At 49.2% G+C, this 16,457-nt stretch overlaps 1 protein-coding gene across 2 annotated transcripts; it reads right to left on the reverse strand.

Moving 5' to 3' along the window:
- Window positions 1–2,791: 2,791 nt before the first annotated feature.
- On the reverse strand, window positions 2,792–5,722 carry LOC133908953 (cyclin-B1-1-like). 2 transcript variants are annotated; one of them, XM_062351190.1, is made up of 9 exons: window positions 5,444–5,722; window positions 4,948–5,062; window positions 4,788–4,866; window positions 4,463–4,678; window positions 4,229–4,354; window positions 3,898–4,146; window positions 3,641–3,811; window positions 3,373–3,551; window positions 2,792–3,280 (listed from the first exon to the last, which is right to left on the reverse strand). In XM_062351190.1, the coding sequence occupies exons 1-9, from the start codon at window positions 5,496–5,498 to the stop codon at window positions 3,145–3,147; spliced, it is 1,326 nt and encodes a 441-aa protein (XP_062207174.1). In that variant the 5' UTR covers window positions 5,499–5,722; the 3' UTR covers window positions 2,792–3,144. The 2 variants fall into 2 exon arrangements, with proteins under 2 accessions (XP_062207174.1, XP_062207173.1); XM_062351189.1 differs by having other exon boundaries at window positions 4,463–4,681.
- Window positions 5,723–16,457: the final 10,735 nt, after the last annotated feature.

Raw genomic sequence — 16,457 nt, forward strand, 5'->3', positions numbered from 1 at the left:
AGAACAATAAAGCATGTTCTAACAGCCATTTCTAACATTAAAAATGCTCAATCCTTCCTGTTCACCACCATGTATGAGCTTGAGGCCAGTGTAATTGACTCACTACGGTCAATACTCTCCTGCCCAGTTTAACCAATTGGGCCCTGCGTTCCCTTCATGACACTTGAAGAACATCATACCAAGTGCAATGGCGAAGCTACCAGCCAAGGAGACTACACCTGGTTGGATACTCAACCTGTGAAGTCAGTGTTGTATATCTTGCTTGGCAGCTTTCTCTCATGTTGATACATGTGTATAAAAGTTGGTTATAGATAGACTTAGGTTATAATTAGGTGGGATAAAAGATAGAGTTATAGTTGAGCTCCTATTTTCGAGGCCATCGTATAACCGTAACGAGGATAACAATTAAATATGGGGAGAAGTGTCTGTAGTTATGTCCTAAGGATGTATGCAAGATGGCCGAACCTCATTGAACAACATCGTGTCTTGGTGTATTGATATTGTGCTTGGCTTGTCGATCTTAGTGATGCCTTTGTTAAAACCATAACAAGTGGTACCAGAACCATGGAGAAAGATCGTGTGAAGGCATGAGGAGATGTTCCACACCACGTCAGAGATGGCCAAATGGGCCTATCAGGCTAGCCCAGCACGAGCCCGGCTAGGCACGGCCTTACAGGTCCGATAAGATTAACGCGTCTACTGTGTCGGCCCGCGTGCCAGAGACACGACCCATCAGCCATTATGTCGGTTTGGGTCGTCTCGAGCATTGTTGCGGCATGGCCGGCCCAACGGGCACAACGAGGTGGGGCGGCACGGTGGCGGGGCGACACGGGGGCAGGGCGTGGCGGCTGGGCGGCGAGGCAGGGTGGCATGGCGGTGGGGCAGCGAGGCTGGGGGCGAGGCGGCGGGATGGAGCGGCACGGCGGCATGGCGGGTGGCAGGGCGACGGGGCGGGGCGACACGATAGCAGGGTGGGGCAAGGAGGGCGGGGGCGGGGTGGCCAAGCGACAGGGCGAGGCTGTTGGGCGAGGAGGATTGCGGCGGGGTGGCACGATGGCAGGGCGGCCGGATGACGGGGTGAGGAGGCTGGGGGTGGGGCTGGGCAAATCGTTCTTGCGCTAACCCATCTAAACCGAGTCGTACCGTGCTGGCTCACCGTGCCGAGGTGTCGGCCTAGGCACTGTCTGGCTAGTCGTGCAATACCATCCCGGCCCGTCTACCCTCATACGTGTGCCTAGGTTGTGCTTATAGTGTCATGTCTCGAACCGGTCCAGTAAGCACGGCTCAGTTGGCCATCTTTACACCATATAAAGCTTGCATGGTCCAGGAAGAGACATGGCGTAAGGTAGAGCATGGCGATGATCGATGGATTCGAACACTTCGAGCATGATAGCTCGAAGTGTCTGATGAGCTATATCAACGGGGATCATATCAGATATGGAGATCAAATTGATGGCGACTGAATGTTGTTGTTCGATAGGGATCGATCAGACGTGATGTTTAGGTTTGACGGTGCGGCTGAAAGACGTCGCAGACAGATATGACGGCTTCTATTCGTTATCTAATTGATAAACAATGGATCTAGATCAAAATGGCTATTATTTACTTAAGGTGAAGGAGCGATGGCGATAGCAAAAGTCTTACTGGATTTCAGATGTTGATAGTGTTGTTATGGGAAGCAAATTTTATAAGATCTAAAAAATCATCTCTCCTGTGATAATACGTATCCACTTTGCCTCTCTTCTTTAATCCAACTATTAAATCACAAGATAGATAATATAGATAAGATCTTACAAGAATCTTTCTAAATAAAATTCTATAAAATTTGCTTCGGTTTTCATGGGTCTCAGCATGATCGGCAGGATTGTACGACGACTGCGGTTGAAGTCGAGGCGCTCGACTCTAGTCGTGTTGTTTCCCTACGGTATAAGACTCAATGTGTTCGGCGTGCGAAGGCTTGGCCTACACAAGAGAATCACGTGTTGGCGTCCTCGCGTGGCGCGGTTAAGAATCCTAGGCAGAGCAGTGCGCGGCCAGTACGGGGTGCGCGACAGGCGTCGTGTGCCTGCTAGAGCAATGAGGTCCGTGGTGCGGCAACCTCATAATTTTTTATTTTTATATTTCGAAAATAAAAAATATAAACCAAGTATCCATTTGAAAAAATTGCAAAAAAATAGGCCAAGACTTCCAATAGACAATAAGTTTAAAAAAAATAAAGATATCATTCTTCCAACAAGTGACAGGTTAAAAGAATCATTGCATTCTACTAATCTTAAAATTCAAAATACTATTGAAATAGTTATGAAAAAATTTAAATAATGTATGTTGTAGAGTATACTATTATCTAGCTTAATGACTATTTTAAAAGAAATTATGACTATTTCAATAGTGTAATATAGTGTTTTTTTTATTTTTTAACCTGACTGCCCACAGCCAACCGTGAACCGTGCCCGCCTGGCCACCGCGCCCCAGCCCACACGAGCCGTCCTCGATTGGGCGCTCTGCAGGCCACGCTCCCCAGCGCGCCCAACGCCACCTCCACCGGCCCACCAAGCACACGGCAGGCCAGCGTCCAGTTGAGCCGTCCTACTCCGCAGGCCAAGCGTCCCCAAGCTACAAACTGGGTTGCGGTGGCCCGAGCCACAGGCTGCCACATGACCTGAGGTTGCAAGCTTATTTTTATATTTTGAAAATAAAATGCAAAACTAGGCTATCGTCGGCCGTTAAAAGAAGTTCCAATTCAGCATTCACACTCATGTTATAGAAAATTATAGACCAGGGGGGTCCAGCCTGAAGAAAATTATAGTACTGCTCGTTTCCAATCCATCATGCGTACGAAGCTATAGATAAAATTGAGATTTACTATTATACTAAGCAAAAAAATATTCAAACCTGCAAACATTTCCGATTTCATACTTATATGTACACCGAGTTGTCACATAGCAGCAGAACTGCCAAAGTCACAACACAAGTCAGATAACACTCCTGACTCCTAAGAGAACAGCGTAGCAAAGAAACGGCTGTCTCAAGTGTTCTTTCTTGACTCCAAACAAGCAAACATAAAACCTAGCGAATGTCAGACTCGCCTTCCATTACACTCTCTAAAGCACAAGCAAACAAATTCTAGGACGAAGTTATCTTCGTTTATTTGCAGATCTCCACTGCTGGTGGACGAAGCGCGACCCCTCCGAACTGCTCGCTGGAATACTTCTTGTATACAACCTTCAGCTTGCCTTCAGGACCAGTCAAGTGCGAGCTCACGAGCATCTTGACGCAGTCCCTGAAACCATCACAGCAAAGGACGTTATGTCTAGTTCTAGCTATCCAGATACACGATTTAGGCAGAGAGGGTGATTGACATTGGGGGCTTACATTAGCTGTGACTCACTGAACCCTGTGTGGTGTTTGAGCGTGTCAGTCCACAGGGGAGCCTTCTTCAGAGTGAGCATGGCTGCATAGACAGCAGCAGCAGCAACCATCGAAGGAAGGCGCATCACCAGACCGTATTGCATCAGTGACAACTCGGCGAAGAAGAAGACCATGTGCTCCATCTGCATTCAACCAGAGAAATTTAAGCCCATAAGCACAACATTGGTGCATCTCTGATCAACGACCCAAGGCTATCGATTTGATTCTTTACCTCTTTGTCATTTTGTATATCCGATGATGCCGCCTTCAGAAAGCGGACAAGGAATACATATGAAGTAGGAACAGTTAAATTCCACTCAAGCCTATTCAGAATTCCCTTCTCCATTGAAAGAATCTGCTCCCTGCTGTAAGCGCTATCTGATATCAAGATGAAATCGTTCACCTGAAAGTACACAAACATTTAGAAGAAGAATTTGAAAAAAATAAGCACTGCAAAGCAAAGGACAGAGATGGAAGCTTTTTGTGTACCTCGGGGGCCCAAATTTCTTCATACTTGCAAGCTATCAGCATGGCTGAAACGCCAACCAGCTGCAGCTCCCTTCGCAGGACGGGCTGTAGTGAGAGGTATTGGTCGACGATGTACATAGTCAAGTAGAGAGTCTCGGGCATCAACTCAAACTTGTGATGCACTTCAATGATCCAGTCGGCCAGGATAGCCCTCATTTTGGAATTGATCTCCACCTGGGCGTCGATGTAGTCACATGGCCGGCTCTCATGCTGCAACAAGCCAGGAAGACCACTTTCAGGGACTGCTGCTAGCAGATCAAAAAATTGGCATAGCAGAGATCGCTGCAGTTACCTCAGCAATCTTGTAGTACTTGTAGATGTCGTCAATGTAGTCCACGACCGCGAGCTCATTGTCGCCATCCAGCTTGTCGATGTCTTCGATCACTTGCCGAGCCTTATCAGTGATCCCACATGCAAACTGCAGTCCAGATGGATAATAGTCAGACTAATTCCTCATGTTTCTCATTGGGCAGAAACTTGCGACTGGAATTACTAGAGCAAGAAGTTCTTTTGACAGATCACGCACCTTAGAGCGCTCTGACATCACGGAAGTAAGGGTGTTAATGACCTTCTTCCTCGAGCACTTGCGCACAGAGCTGGCGCTGCTCTCGGACTGCGTCTTGCTCTCGTCAGAGTCAGAGCTGATTTCGATCACACGCTCAGGAGGAGGAGGCTTGGCAGGAGCCTTCCTGGCTGGCCTCGGCGCAGGCCTCGCCACCGCTGCAGGTGCAATCGCGGCATTCTGCTGCAAACCAGCGTTCCAGTTAGAATCAGATAAAACCAAATGCTTCAAGACCAGAGTTCTCCTCCAGGATGACTGGAAGAGAAGGGAGCGTGATTGCTCTGTGTACCTTGATTGCATTCTTGACAAGTTGAGCACCAAAACTTCTGGTTACAGGGCGGTTGACCAGCTCCTGCGGCTGCGGCTTCCTGTAACCAAGAACAAGTGTTCAGAGAAAGAAAGACGGGCAATGAAACAGCGACAAGAAAAGTGATTGGTTTCGTTCGTACCCTTCGGTTGCTTGGACTCTCACGACGTTGCCAATGTCGTTCAGGGCTCGACGGTTCTGGGCGTCAGCTCTGCCTGCCACGACGGCCTTCTGCTTTCGAAGAGCGGGAACATCGCCTGACGATTGTTCAGGAGACACGAGATCAGGATAGTATGAGAAATTCATCGTAAGAAGTTGTAATAAAACAAGCCTACTCGGGAATCTTTCGTACAGAATTCGACCGTCGCACAGAACAAAGAAGAACAGAGATCAGAGGCACGAGGATAAAGATTCTACAGAGGTGAGGCGATTCGTTTCAGGAATCTTGCACAATTAGGCGAGCTTGCATCCAGAAGAGCCGGCCCACCCAAAATCTAATCTTCCCACCCAAAATCTAATCTTGAGCAAGAAAAGGAGGAGCACGCAAAGAACCCGAGCAATCAAGAACCCATCTTTCCCAACAAGAAAAGACGACCAATCAAGAACCCGCCTCCAGAACCCAAGATCCGTCGGCTCACCTCTGTCGTGTTGAAGCTGCGGAGCGGCACCGGCGTTGTGGTTGCGTGTGGCCATCTCTTCTTCCTCCTCGTCGCCCTCGCCCTGGCCAAAGAGCCCGGAGAGCACGGAAGCGAAGAAAGACTGGAGGCGCGCGGCCCGCGACCCCTCTTCCCCGCCGGCGAGCGCAGCCACCGCGCGGCTCCGGCAAGCTCCTCTCTCTCCTCTCTACTTAACTGGCCCTAGTCAATCAATGGCGACGCGTAGTACAGTTTCTTTGGGGAAGAGAAGGCTGCTGATTGGGAAGGGGAGGCGGCGATATAACGAGCGGGCGCTGTCGAGCTCCCAACGGTCGGGAAGGGTTCGTATCGCAACGGTCGGGAGGAGCGGATCGGACGGCGGGGATCGGCGAGGTGGAGAAGCAAATTTTATAAGATCATTTCAGATTTTGAATATAATGAATTTGTTTCTTTAAGGTTAGGGTCGTAGTTCTGGTAGGGTGAGATTCCTCTTGGGTTCGCTTCCTACGTGAGAAGGAGCCTTTTTTTTACTGCATATTGAGTGGAGTTCTTCCTTTATAGTTTCCTAAAATATGGTAAGTGTAGTAAATATTAGGTAAGTTAAAAAAACAAATATTAGAGATTTTTTGTACCGCGAGATTGCTTGTGACACAGACAGATGAACCCAATTTTGGGCATCAACGTCTCACCCAGTACCGCAAGGTTCAGTCGTTGTTTTGTCAACATAAATCTTACATAGTGTCATGAAAAAAAAGGTGAGGGCACAAGGGCATTTTAGGTCCATCTAGCATCTGAAATAATGGTCGTCCGATGCAATGATCAAATGGCTAACGTCTCCACCAAAATAAAATCCTAGCCGTCGTCTCTCTCCCCCGTCAGCCACACTCTTCTTGACTCTTCTGCTCGAGCGACATCGTCCACCATGCCCCTCGTCGACAACCCACTTCCATTAAGGCGTCGCCTCAACTCTGCCTCCAAACCTTGCTTCCATGCCTTCGGCAAGCCTCTCCAAAGTGCCCTCTCCCTCCTCGTCTCCTGTGACTCCCCGCTGTCGCCTATTACCATGCTAACACATCTCCGACGAGCCATTCCTTTGCATCCCCCGTCGTCGAGCCCTCCCTCCACCCATGGCTCTAGCGGCACCATCGCCGCCTATTCCCGGTCCAGCCGCCACCTGTGGCCTTCCTTCTAAGTCAGGTTGTAACATCCCGAGTTTTAGCATTTTAGAATATAGTAAAATTCTCTTAAAATTAAAAATTTTGTAAGTAATTAAACCAACATAAAATTAAGAAAAATATATATATTTGAATATATATATATATATATCCTTATTGGAGGGATCGTCATTAAAGACTCCCGATGTCCATCGGCCCCAGAAGTCCGAGCTCGAAGACCACTAGGCTTCGGCCCCCTCGAGGGCCTAGGGCTCCGAGGCGGTCACGGAGGAGCCTTCCAATGCTTCCAAAAGATCAATCAGGAGGGGGCCCGCAGGCCGCCCCCCACATGCAGTGAGGAGACCAGCATTTAATGCTGGTGCAACAATGGTCGCCTGACATGATGGCGCAAGTGATGGGCGTCTTACACGATGGCACAAGTGGTGGGCGCCTGATATACTGGTGCAGTGTTGCGCCAAAATAGATGACCCATTGCTAGGACAACCGCCTTACTAGCCATATGGAAAATTACTGAGCTAGCCCGCTCTCTGGTTGTACAGTATGAGACAGATACCTCTGCGTGCCTCCTATGGGCTCATTTGTATATTCACACTCTGAATATCAGTATAAATATAGACCCTTGGCCATCAAGCCAAATGGAGAAAAAAGATTGCTCAGACAATCTCGGTGTTCCCTCCTTCTCCACCTCTCCTTCAACCTTGAGCCATTCAGGTGATTTGGCTCCCGTCGTTCTTTGTTCGTGTAATATAGTTTATTTCACCAGTAGTGGCACGTCCATGGGGAGAGAATAAGTGTACAAAACTAGGAGAGGTATGATGTCACCAAAGAAGAAGACTGTCGGGGCGATGGCTCAGGCGGTCGATTCCCCGGCCATGCCCGTGCGAAGATCCACGCAGGCTCTGCACCCAAACTAACGCTTTGCCGACACTAGCCCCTCTGCGGGCCAAAACGAGAACCTCAGGGCCAGTGGCGGTTTGGGAGTAACCCTGGCCGTGGTTGACACCAGGAACCCCGTTGGTCCGAGGGCCCTGCGACGATAACAAGGTGCGGACCTCGGGGTACCCCGGGGGGCTACGGTTGAGGCCACGGCCGCACAAGACGTTGTGGCCGACATGTATGCGCATGTAGCGGCTCTCCTGACCTAGCTGGAGGAGATGGAGGCGGCCCTACGGGTGGCACAACCATCTATCCACCTGGCCGTTGTGGCATCCATAGCGACCAACGCTACATTGGCCCAGGCTCCGGGGGCCAACAAGGACCTTGTCGTCATGATGCCTCATCACCACGTGTCTTCCGCGGTCGACCGACAGGCTGCGGGGCTTTAGGCCCGTCGATATAAGGCCCCACTCGTCTACTCTGATTCTCCCCTTCAGGCAGACCCTATAGGCCATATGCTTCCCAAACAGGTTCCAGACCCCTAAGCTGACTAAATCCAAGGGTAATTTGGACCCAGAGGAGTTCGCTTGCTCATACACCCTCACCATCGGGGCTAATAGAGACGGGAACGCCACCATGGCCAAGTGTTTTTCTCTCACTCTGGAGGGGGTAGCCCTCCGGTGGTTCTAGATGCTTGAGCCTAGGTCCATCTATGCCTGGGCCCAGCTCAGAGACTCCTACTACAACAACTTTCAGGGTACCTTTGTCTAGCCGGTAACCTTGGGAGCATGTATGCAATTAAGCAACACCCCGGTGAGACCCTCTAGTAGTACTTCCGGAGGTTCATCCAAACTAAGGCCCAGGAAAAGGGAATTTTGGAATCATCAGTCATCAACACTGCAACTCAAGGCTTGGCCTCTGGAACTCTCTTTGATCAACTACATCGACACCCAGTGCACACGATGAGCACCCTGATATGCAAATTCGAGGAATATGTACGGGTAAAGGATGAGCGGCTCCGTCGGGAGGTTGCGCTTCTCACCACGACCCCCAACGTCAAGCACAAGAAACCGGCCTCACAAGTAGGCCCCTCGCATGCCCCACCGCCTCCAATGACCAAAAGGGACTCCAAGGAAGATCACTTTCAGGGGACCGAGGACTCCAGGGTACAAAGGCCCTAGCAATGGCAAGGGCATGGCGTTCACAACATCACTCAAGCCCAAGGGGCTTTGAACATGCCCCGTTCTAAGGGGCGCAGCCGAGGACTCTCCGGAGCCTTCCTAGAGCGGCAACGTGCACCAGGCTGACAACCCAATGAGGTATACTGGTGCACTCTACAGGGGCATGACATTCCCATAACACCAAAGATTGCCTAACCCTCATCACCTTCCCAGAAGAATACCTCGAGAGGTAGGCAGCACGTGCGGCAGGGGACAGGGCTAGCAATGAGCAGCGCGAGGGTCATTGGCTGACAACAGGCCACCAAATTGACCACTTAACCTTGCCACACCATCCCCCACTGGCTATACCTCTGCCACCACCACTGCGACACATCGACGAAGGGGATCTTGCTAGGCAAGTAGTCCTCGCCATAATATGAGGAGGACCTTCCGGTGGCTCCACAAAGCAGCAGCGGTGAGACTATGTGCGGGGGTCAACCACGCCAGGACTACTAGCATCCACTGCCAAAGGAGGGTGGTGCTCGATGGGGGAAGCTCCGTAGATATATTCTTCATACATGTCTTCGACTAACTCCACATTCCGTGGAGCCAACTCTCCCCGGCTCGAAGGCCTCTTCTAGGATTCAATGGGGCTCCCCTCAATGCCTTGGGTCAAATGAACTACCGGTTGCCTTCAATGAAGGCCTCGCTATGCGGACCAAGATGATCACCTTCGACGTCGTAGACACGCCTTACACCTATAATGTCATCCTAGGCTGGGGTACCCTTAACCAGTTCGAAGTAGTCCCCTATCACAACTACCTCTGCGTGAAGATGTCTGGACCTCCTCGAGGTTGATCGCCGCATCATTGAGCATACCCTCCAGGTCGACCCGCAGGCTAGGCTTGTACGACAGGGGCTCCACAAGCTGTAACCTGAACGAGCAAAGGCCGTGAAGGAGGAGGTCTGGAAGTTGCTGAAGGACGGCATCATCCGGGAAGTCATCCACTTAGAGTGGCTGTCAAATCATGTCCTGGTCAAGAAACCTAATGGGAAATGGCGCATGTTTATCGACTTCACATCACCCAACAAAGCCTTTCCTCAAGACCCATACCCACTCCCTCGCATACACTAGCTGGTGGACTCCACCGCTGGCTGCAAATTACTGAGCTTCTAGGATGCGTACTCCAGGTACCACCAGGTGTGGATGGTCACTAAAGATGAGGGCAAGACCAGCTTCATCACCACCATTGGGGTGTATTGTTACATTTGGATGCCTTTTGGTCTTCAGAATGACAGAGCCACCTTCTCCCGCCTAGTGCAAAAAATCCTAGATCAACAATTGGGCCATAACATGGAGGCCTACATCAACAATGCAGTCATGAAGAGCAAGCTTGAAGCAGACCAAATTGCAGACCTTCAAGAAACCTTCAATAGCCTCTGGGCCGTCGGCATACGGCTCAACCTAGAGAAATATGTCTTCGGAGCCAAAGCCTGGAGGTTGCTGGGGTACCTTGTTTCCAAGCGTGACATCGAGGCTAACCCCAGCAAAATCCATGCCATTACTGAAATGGCACCCCCCCCCCCCCACAAATCCGAAGGAGGTCCAACGCCTAGCCGGTCGCCTGGCAACCCTCAGCTGTTTCCTTGCCAAATCTGTCAAGCACAACCTTCTGTTCTTTAAAACATTGAGGGTCTCTAGGCCATTGATATGGACGATGGAGTACCATGAGGCCTTCGAGGCCCTCAAAGATCTCGCCATACCCCTTGCAGGTGAGGGGCTCCTCTTATATGTGTCCGCCTCTACCTCTGTCGTGAGCGGCATGCTCGTACGAGAGGAGAAGAAGGAAGGTCGCTCTATTCAAAGGGTTGTTTTCTACATTTTAGAGGTCCTAGCCGAGGCTAAAACACGCAACATGCAACTCAAAAAGATGGCATATGCCCTCCTGATGGTCTCCCGCCAGCTCCGAAACTACTTCATCGCCCACGATATCAATGTACCAACTTCATACCACCTGGGTGACATGTTCTGAAATTGGGAGCCGACGAGATGCATAGAAAAATGGGTTGTAGAATTGGCACCCTTCGCGGTGAGGTTCGTGGCTCACACTACCATTAAGTCAAAGATCCTGGCAGACATCGTCGTCGAGTGGACTCCCTCGGCCAGGGGACCCCCGGAGGCCCCTCCCTAAGACATATGGACAATATATGCTGACAGAGCATAAGTATCCAATGGCGCAGGGGGCGGAGCCATCCTCATCTCCCTGACAGGTCAACAGGCAACATTCGCAACCTGCTTGGAGTTCAAGGCCACAACAACATCGTCTAGTACGAGACCATCCTCCTCGGGCTTTGCAACACTCGAGCCTTAGGGGCCACCCGAGTCATTATCAAAATAGATTCACAGGTTGTTGCCTAGCATGTTGATAAAAGCTTTCATGTACAACATCCAAAGCTGGTAAAGTACCACGACACTATCCGCAAGGCCGAAGGGTTCTTCCAGGGCTTCTCAGTGCGAAGCATATCTCGAGCCGACAACCATCTGGCAGACGCCTTGGCAAAGGCCGTAACCAGAGGCAGGGTCCTCCCTTCGGGGCCCTTCTTTGAAGTCCTCAACAAGACAACGGCAGGTGGCTCCCACGAGGTCGCCACCGCTGTCCTACCCATTGGGCCTCCGGATTGGAGGGCCTCCCTCTTGTCCTTCCTAAAGGGAACCAAAGAACCAGATGATCCGGTTGAACTCCAACGTATCCAATAGCACGCCATGAGCTACCTCTTGGTAGATGGAGCCATTTATAAAGCTGGAGTTTGCAGCACCCTCCTCCGATGTGTCACTATGGAGTAGGGGGTCGACCTCCCAAGGGAGATCCACAAAGGGCGTTGCGGTAGCCACCCCGCACCCCGCGCCCTCGCAGACAAAGCACTCCTCTAAGGACTATACTGGCCCACTATCATTACTGACATAGAGGAACTCGTCTGCACATGCCAAGGGTGCTAGTGGATGGGATGTTGGAGCCACCATCCTCCAACCCCGCTACAGTCAATCACTCCCGTCTGGCCCCTGGTGCACTAGGGGATGGACTAAATTGGGCCATTCCCTTGAGCCAAGAGAAACCTCTGGTACGCGATCATGGCCTTGGAGTACTTCTCTAAATGGATCGAGACCGAGCCTCTCACAGCAATCACATCCAAGAATGTCAAGAAATTCTTCTGGAAAAGCGTCATATGCCGCTTCGGCGTCCCACGACACCTAAAAATCGATAAAGGGATGCGGTTTGACTCTAGCCCATTCTGGGAATTCTGTGTTGACCTCGGCATTGAGATGAGCTTCGTCGCAGTTCATCACCCGCAATCCAATGGGGCGATTGGGCACGCCAACGGCAACATCCTCGCCGGACTAAATCGATGCCTCATCGGCCATGCTAAAGGCCTCGAAGAGCTCCCAAAGGTGTTATGGTCCCTTCGCACTATGGTCACTCATCGCATCGGGTTTACCTTTTTTCTTCTCCTATTAGGCAACAAAGTTAAGATACCGGTAGAAATCAAGGGACGCTCCCTCTGAGTCCACTTACCAAAGACCACCGGAGAAAGGGAAGTATCCCTGGACCACACAGAGGGAACAAGGCTTCATTCGTTCGAAACCTCGACCGATATATCATCGAAACCAAGGCTTGGTACAATCCTAAGGTTGCGCCATGGGCCATCAAACCCAGAGATCTAGTCCTACGACGGGCGTTGGCTCTTTGGAAGTTGCACAACAAATGGGAAGGGCCCTACCTCATACTCGCGTCTAACAGACCAGGCTCCTATCGCTTGGAGAAACGGGCGCCCCCCCCCCCCTCGAGCACACTTAGAACACGGAGGCACTCCAAAGGTATTATGTGTAAAAACAAGGTGCTAGCAGAGCATCTCCAAGAGTACATGTATATGCTAATAGAAAGTTGAAGTTTCAATCCAAGCTATTCAAATCAGCAAGTCTCAATGGGGGATGCCAAATGGAGATCATCCCTCTGGGCTCCAAAAAAACAAAAACAGAGAGAGAGAGAGAGAGAGAAGAGAGTAGCGAAATCCAAGGCCCTAAGGTTGGCGCAGGCGTTTCAAACACGGTGTCCCACCTCAAAGATTGATGCAATAGTGCCCACCGTCAATGGACAATGACGAGTTAGAAGACGCCTCCTTAGCCTTCTCCCTAGGTTCCTCCTCGTTCTTCTCCCACTCATCGATCTCCTTCTCCAAAAGATTCCAATCAACCTCCTCTTCATGATTAGAGATGTTGACATCCTCAGTCGGGGCAACCACACAGGCCCGAGGACGGCCTAGGGTAACCAAGCATGGCCCCTCTACAGGGAGGGTAGGACGATGGTGGATGGCAGTAGTCTGATGAGTAGGGCTCGGAGATCGCCTGCCCTAGGTGACAGTATAGCTGGGCAAACCGGCACTGGTATCGATGGAAGGTCACCTCGTGTCACATCCATTTTTAACGGACAAAACCAGATGCGACTTATATGTGCCCAGAATGTTCAACACACATAAGGACGACACATGTGAAGTAACATAAGCAATACTTTTATAGAATAAATGTTTAACTCTTACAGCAATTGACATATATTATCTTCTATGTAAATATCTACAGTAGAACAGAAGCATTGATACCCAACAACACCGCAGGCAATCGACCGGGAGACACACGCCTAGAACGTCACAGCCTCGTCTTGATAGTATTCACTCCCTGAGCAGTACAACACATGTCGCATGGCATTGGAAAAATAGCAAGTGTGAGAAAATGACGCGCTCAATAAGTGTACAAAAAATAATAATATGTAGGCTTATAACAATGATAGGCTAACACAAGAATTTATTTGCATAAATGTGAGTAAAGTAAACAATTGAACTTTAAAAAATATTGAGCAATTATTAAGTGAATGTAACCCAATTAAACAAACCACAAATCAGCACCCAAGGTTAACTATCTTGTATACCATAACCACCTTGTACCACCAGTATCACCATAACCATAAGCATAACTATAACCATAACCTTAATCATAACCATAACCTAAACCATAACCATAACCCAAACCATTGAATCATGTGAGGATCTAAGTCTCTCATGACCACAAGCACATCTGATATATCAGATTTTATACTCTGCAGAGGTTATCCAGCTTTCCCCACAAGATGTGATTTCATAACCTGCAAGCAAGTGACTAAAGTCTCCATTTTGCCCGTGTTTGCACAAAACACTTACACACTCCCGATGTGTGCGGCCAAGAGATCACTGCAAGGTTGTTACAAAGTTTCTTCCAGTATGTGCATGTCTGTTATGGTTTCACCACTAGGTTTTACGGAACAGACACAACTGTCCTACCCAGAAGCCCCCTCTTTAGCCGGATGGTTCTCGGGATCATAGATCCATCCCCCACAAGTCCACTTTCACTAGCCAAATGGTTCTAGCTTAAAATCCTTCCCCACACGCCTACTCCTACCGTTTGGTACACACAAACTAGAATCCACTAATTAATAAGCCACCCCCCCCCCCATAAAGGCTCATGGTTCGTACATTACTTCTTGTGTTGTCACTCCATGAACTGGTCCTTAATTAGGTCACTTGAGCAAATACTGAACCCACAACATAACCATGATCATCATCCCAAACCACTTTGCTCAAGGCGTAAGGTTCCATGTTGCTATATCAAGTTCATTACCATAGTTGCATATGTTAATTACACTTCCCAACATCCTAAAAGTATGGCTAAACACTTCTACCCAGGAAGGACACCTATCCAAAAACCACTTAGGCTTCAAGGGATGACAAAAAAATATCTAGGTAAACCCTAACATAGGTAATGGCCCATCAAATTGACACCTCATTCAATTTTGTAAAGCCAAATATTTTAAAACATAGGTTCAAGATGATCAAGAAGTACACTTGCCTTTTACCTAATGCTGCTCAATGTTATCGAAACTTTGATCTTGAAGTCCCTCAAACAAATCCGAAGCGTCATCAACTAATCGCGAACTATATCGGTGAACAAAAGCTATATCAAATAAACTCCAAATTGCAAACATAACAGAAATAGAACAATGGACTGGGATCTTGGTTGAACTAGGCCAAGAGAATAGAATTGATTGGACTTCTTATGCAGAGTGATTAAGCGATAAGAACTAGAGTTTCACATGAAATGATATAAAAGATTGACTAAAGCATTAACATGTGTGACCTACAAATTAGTATATTATTTTAATTATCAATTCATATTTGTAATGTAATGACATGTAAAGCTGATCAGGAATTATATGTCATTATCACAAATATAAACTAATCAAAATAATATCCTCATGTTGTAGGGATCTAGATGTTAATGAGGAAAAAGTACTATAGAGATGAGAGGAGTGCTATCTAAAACTAGCATGGTTGGATAGATCATATCTTTAGAAAAATTTGAGCGCAAGAATCACTCAAATCAGAGCTAAAACAAAGAAGATATGAGACTTTGAAGTTCTAGGGGCTTAAGTGCAAAATTGCCAATTTCTTGGAATCATTTTCATACTGGAAAAGATTGAATTGCTGACTGGGTTTACTTTGATGATGTGTCTTGCTGACTGGGATGACAAGTAAGCAAATTTGCTGATTTAGCCGGCTGAGGGGGCGGCTTAAGTGTCAAGGTGACGTGGCGAGGAAGCTGACTGGATTAAGAGGGTGACATGTGTCGGCTTGTGGTTAGCTGCTGAAGGGGTATGGGCTGATCTAATCAGAACCGTGCATCACAGATTGAACAACTCAGGGAGTTTGGGTGGCTAGAAGGGAGAGAGCACAGCAACAGGTCACGGTAGCGGACGACCAAAGAAGTTGTCGAACGACGCTCCAGCGCACGACACACAACGACGAGTAACGGAACGGAGAGAGGACATGAAAACTCTATTTTGGTGCTTACCTCGGGTAGATCAGCTTGGGAAGACGGTCGGCGATGATCGGGACGACGGAGGCAGCGAAAAAACTCGAAAGCTCATCGAAGAGGGGTCTCTGACGACTAAAGGGTGTAGAAGACAGCAACACAAGCTTCGGTGGTCGACGGCGGAGCCCAGGGGCGGTTCGGTGGAGGCAAGGCAGCACTAGGGCAGCTCAGCGATGAGGTAGATGGAGGCAGCGCCTATGGCGATGGTGAGCTCGAAACTCGGCGAGTTAGCTCGGGATCTCGGTGACTTTGGAACGGGAGAGAGATCGAGGAGGGTGCAGGGGCTTATATAGGTGGGTTTGGGAACGTGGGGTGGCTTGAGACTCCAAAGGCGATAGCGGGAGTCAAGTTCTACTCGGACTTGGCGGAGGTAGGCGAGACCAAGGCAGAGACGATGGAAGGGTGACCCCATGCGATGATGATGCACGGTGAAGACGGCACGGGTGCGGGCACCTTTGGCTAGCGGCACTGGTTGGCACAGCCTAGAGAGAAACGACAACAGGCACTGGGTCATGGCGACCGGACCTAGGTGGAGAGAGGGGAGGAATGGGAGAGGTCGGCTTGGGCTGGCGTGGACCAAGGAGAGGCAGGCCAGGGCAGGCTGGAGAGGAAGAGAGGGGAAGAAAGGCAGGCCGACCGAGAGGGAGAGGGAAGGCCGGACCGGGCTGGCTTAGGCTGGAATAGATAGGTTAGGTTTTTATTTTATCTTGAATTTTTAGAAAAGAGGAAAAACAAAAAAAATCCTAACAAAATACCAAATGAAGCCTAAAAAATCTCTAGAATAACTTCAGCAAGCTTTTTGAAAACATTTAAAAGCCAATAAAATATTTTAAGCTTATGAAAACATTTTG

The sequence above is a fragment of the Phragmites australis genome, chromosome 2, assembly GCF_958298935.1.
Source record: "Phragmites australis chromosome 2, lpPhrAust1.1, whole genome shotgun sequence".
NCBI lineage: Eukaryota > Viridiplantae > Streptophyta > Magnoliopsida > Poales > Poaceae > Phragmites > Phragmites australis.

What these genes read in the sequence shown, in the direction of transcription:
- LOC133908953 (XM_062351189.1), bottom strand. Translation starts at nt 5,498, where the DNA reads ATGGCCACACGCAACCACAACGCCGGTGCCGCTCCGCAGCTTCAACAC. An exon ending in AGTACTACAAGATTGCTGAG is followed by an intron (nt 4,147 to 4,228) that starts GTAACTGCAGCG and finishes GGCTTGTTGCAG; the next exon opens with CATGAGAGCCGGCCATGTGA. An exon ending in ATATACAAAATGACAAAGAG is followed by an intron (nt 3,552 to 3,640) that starts GTAAAGAATCAA and finishes GGTTGAATGCAG; the next exon opens with ATGGAGCACATGGTCTTCTT.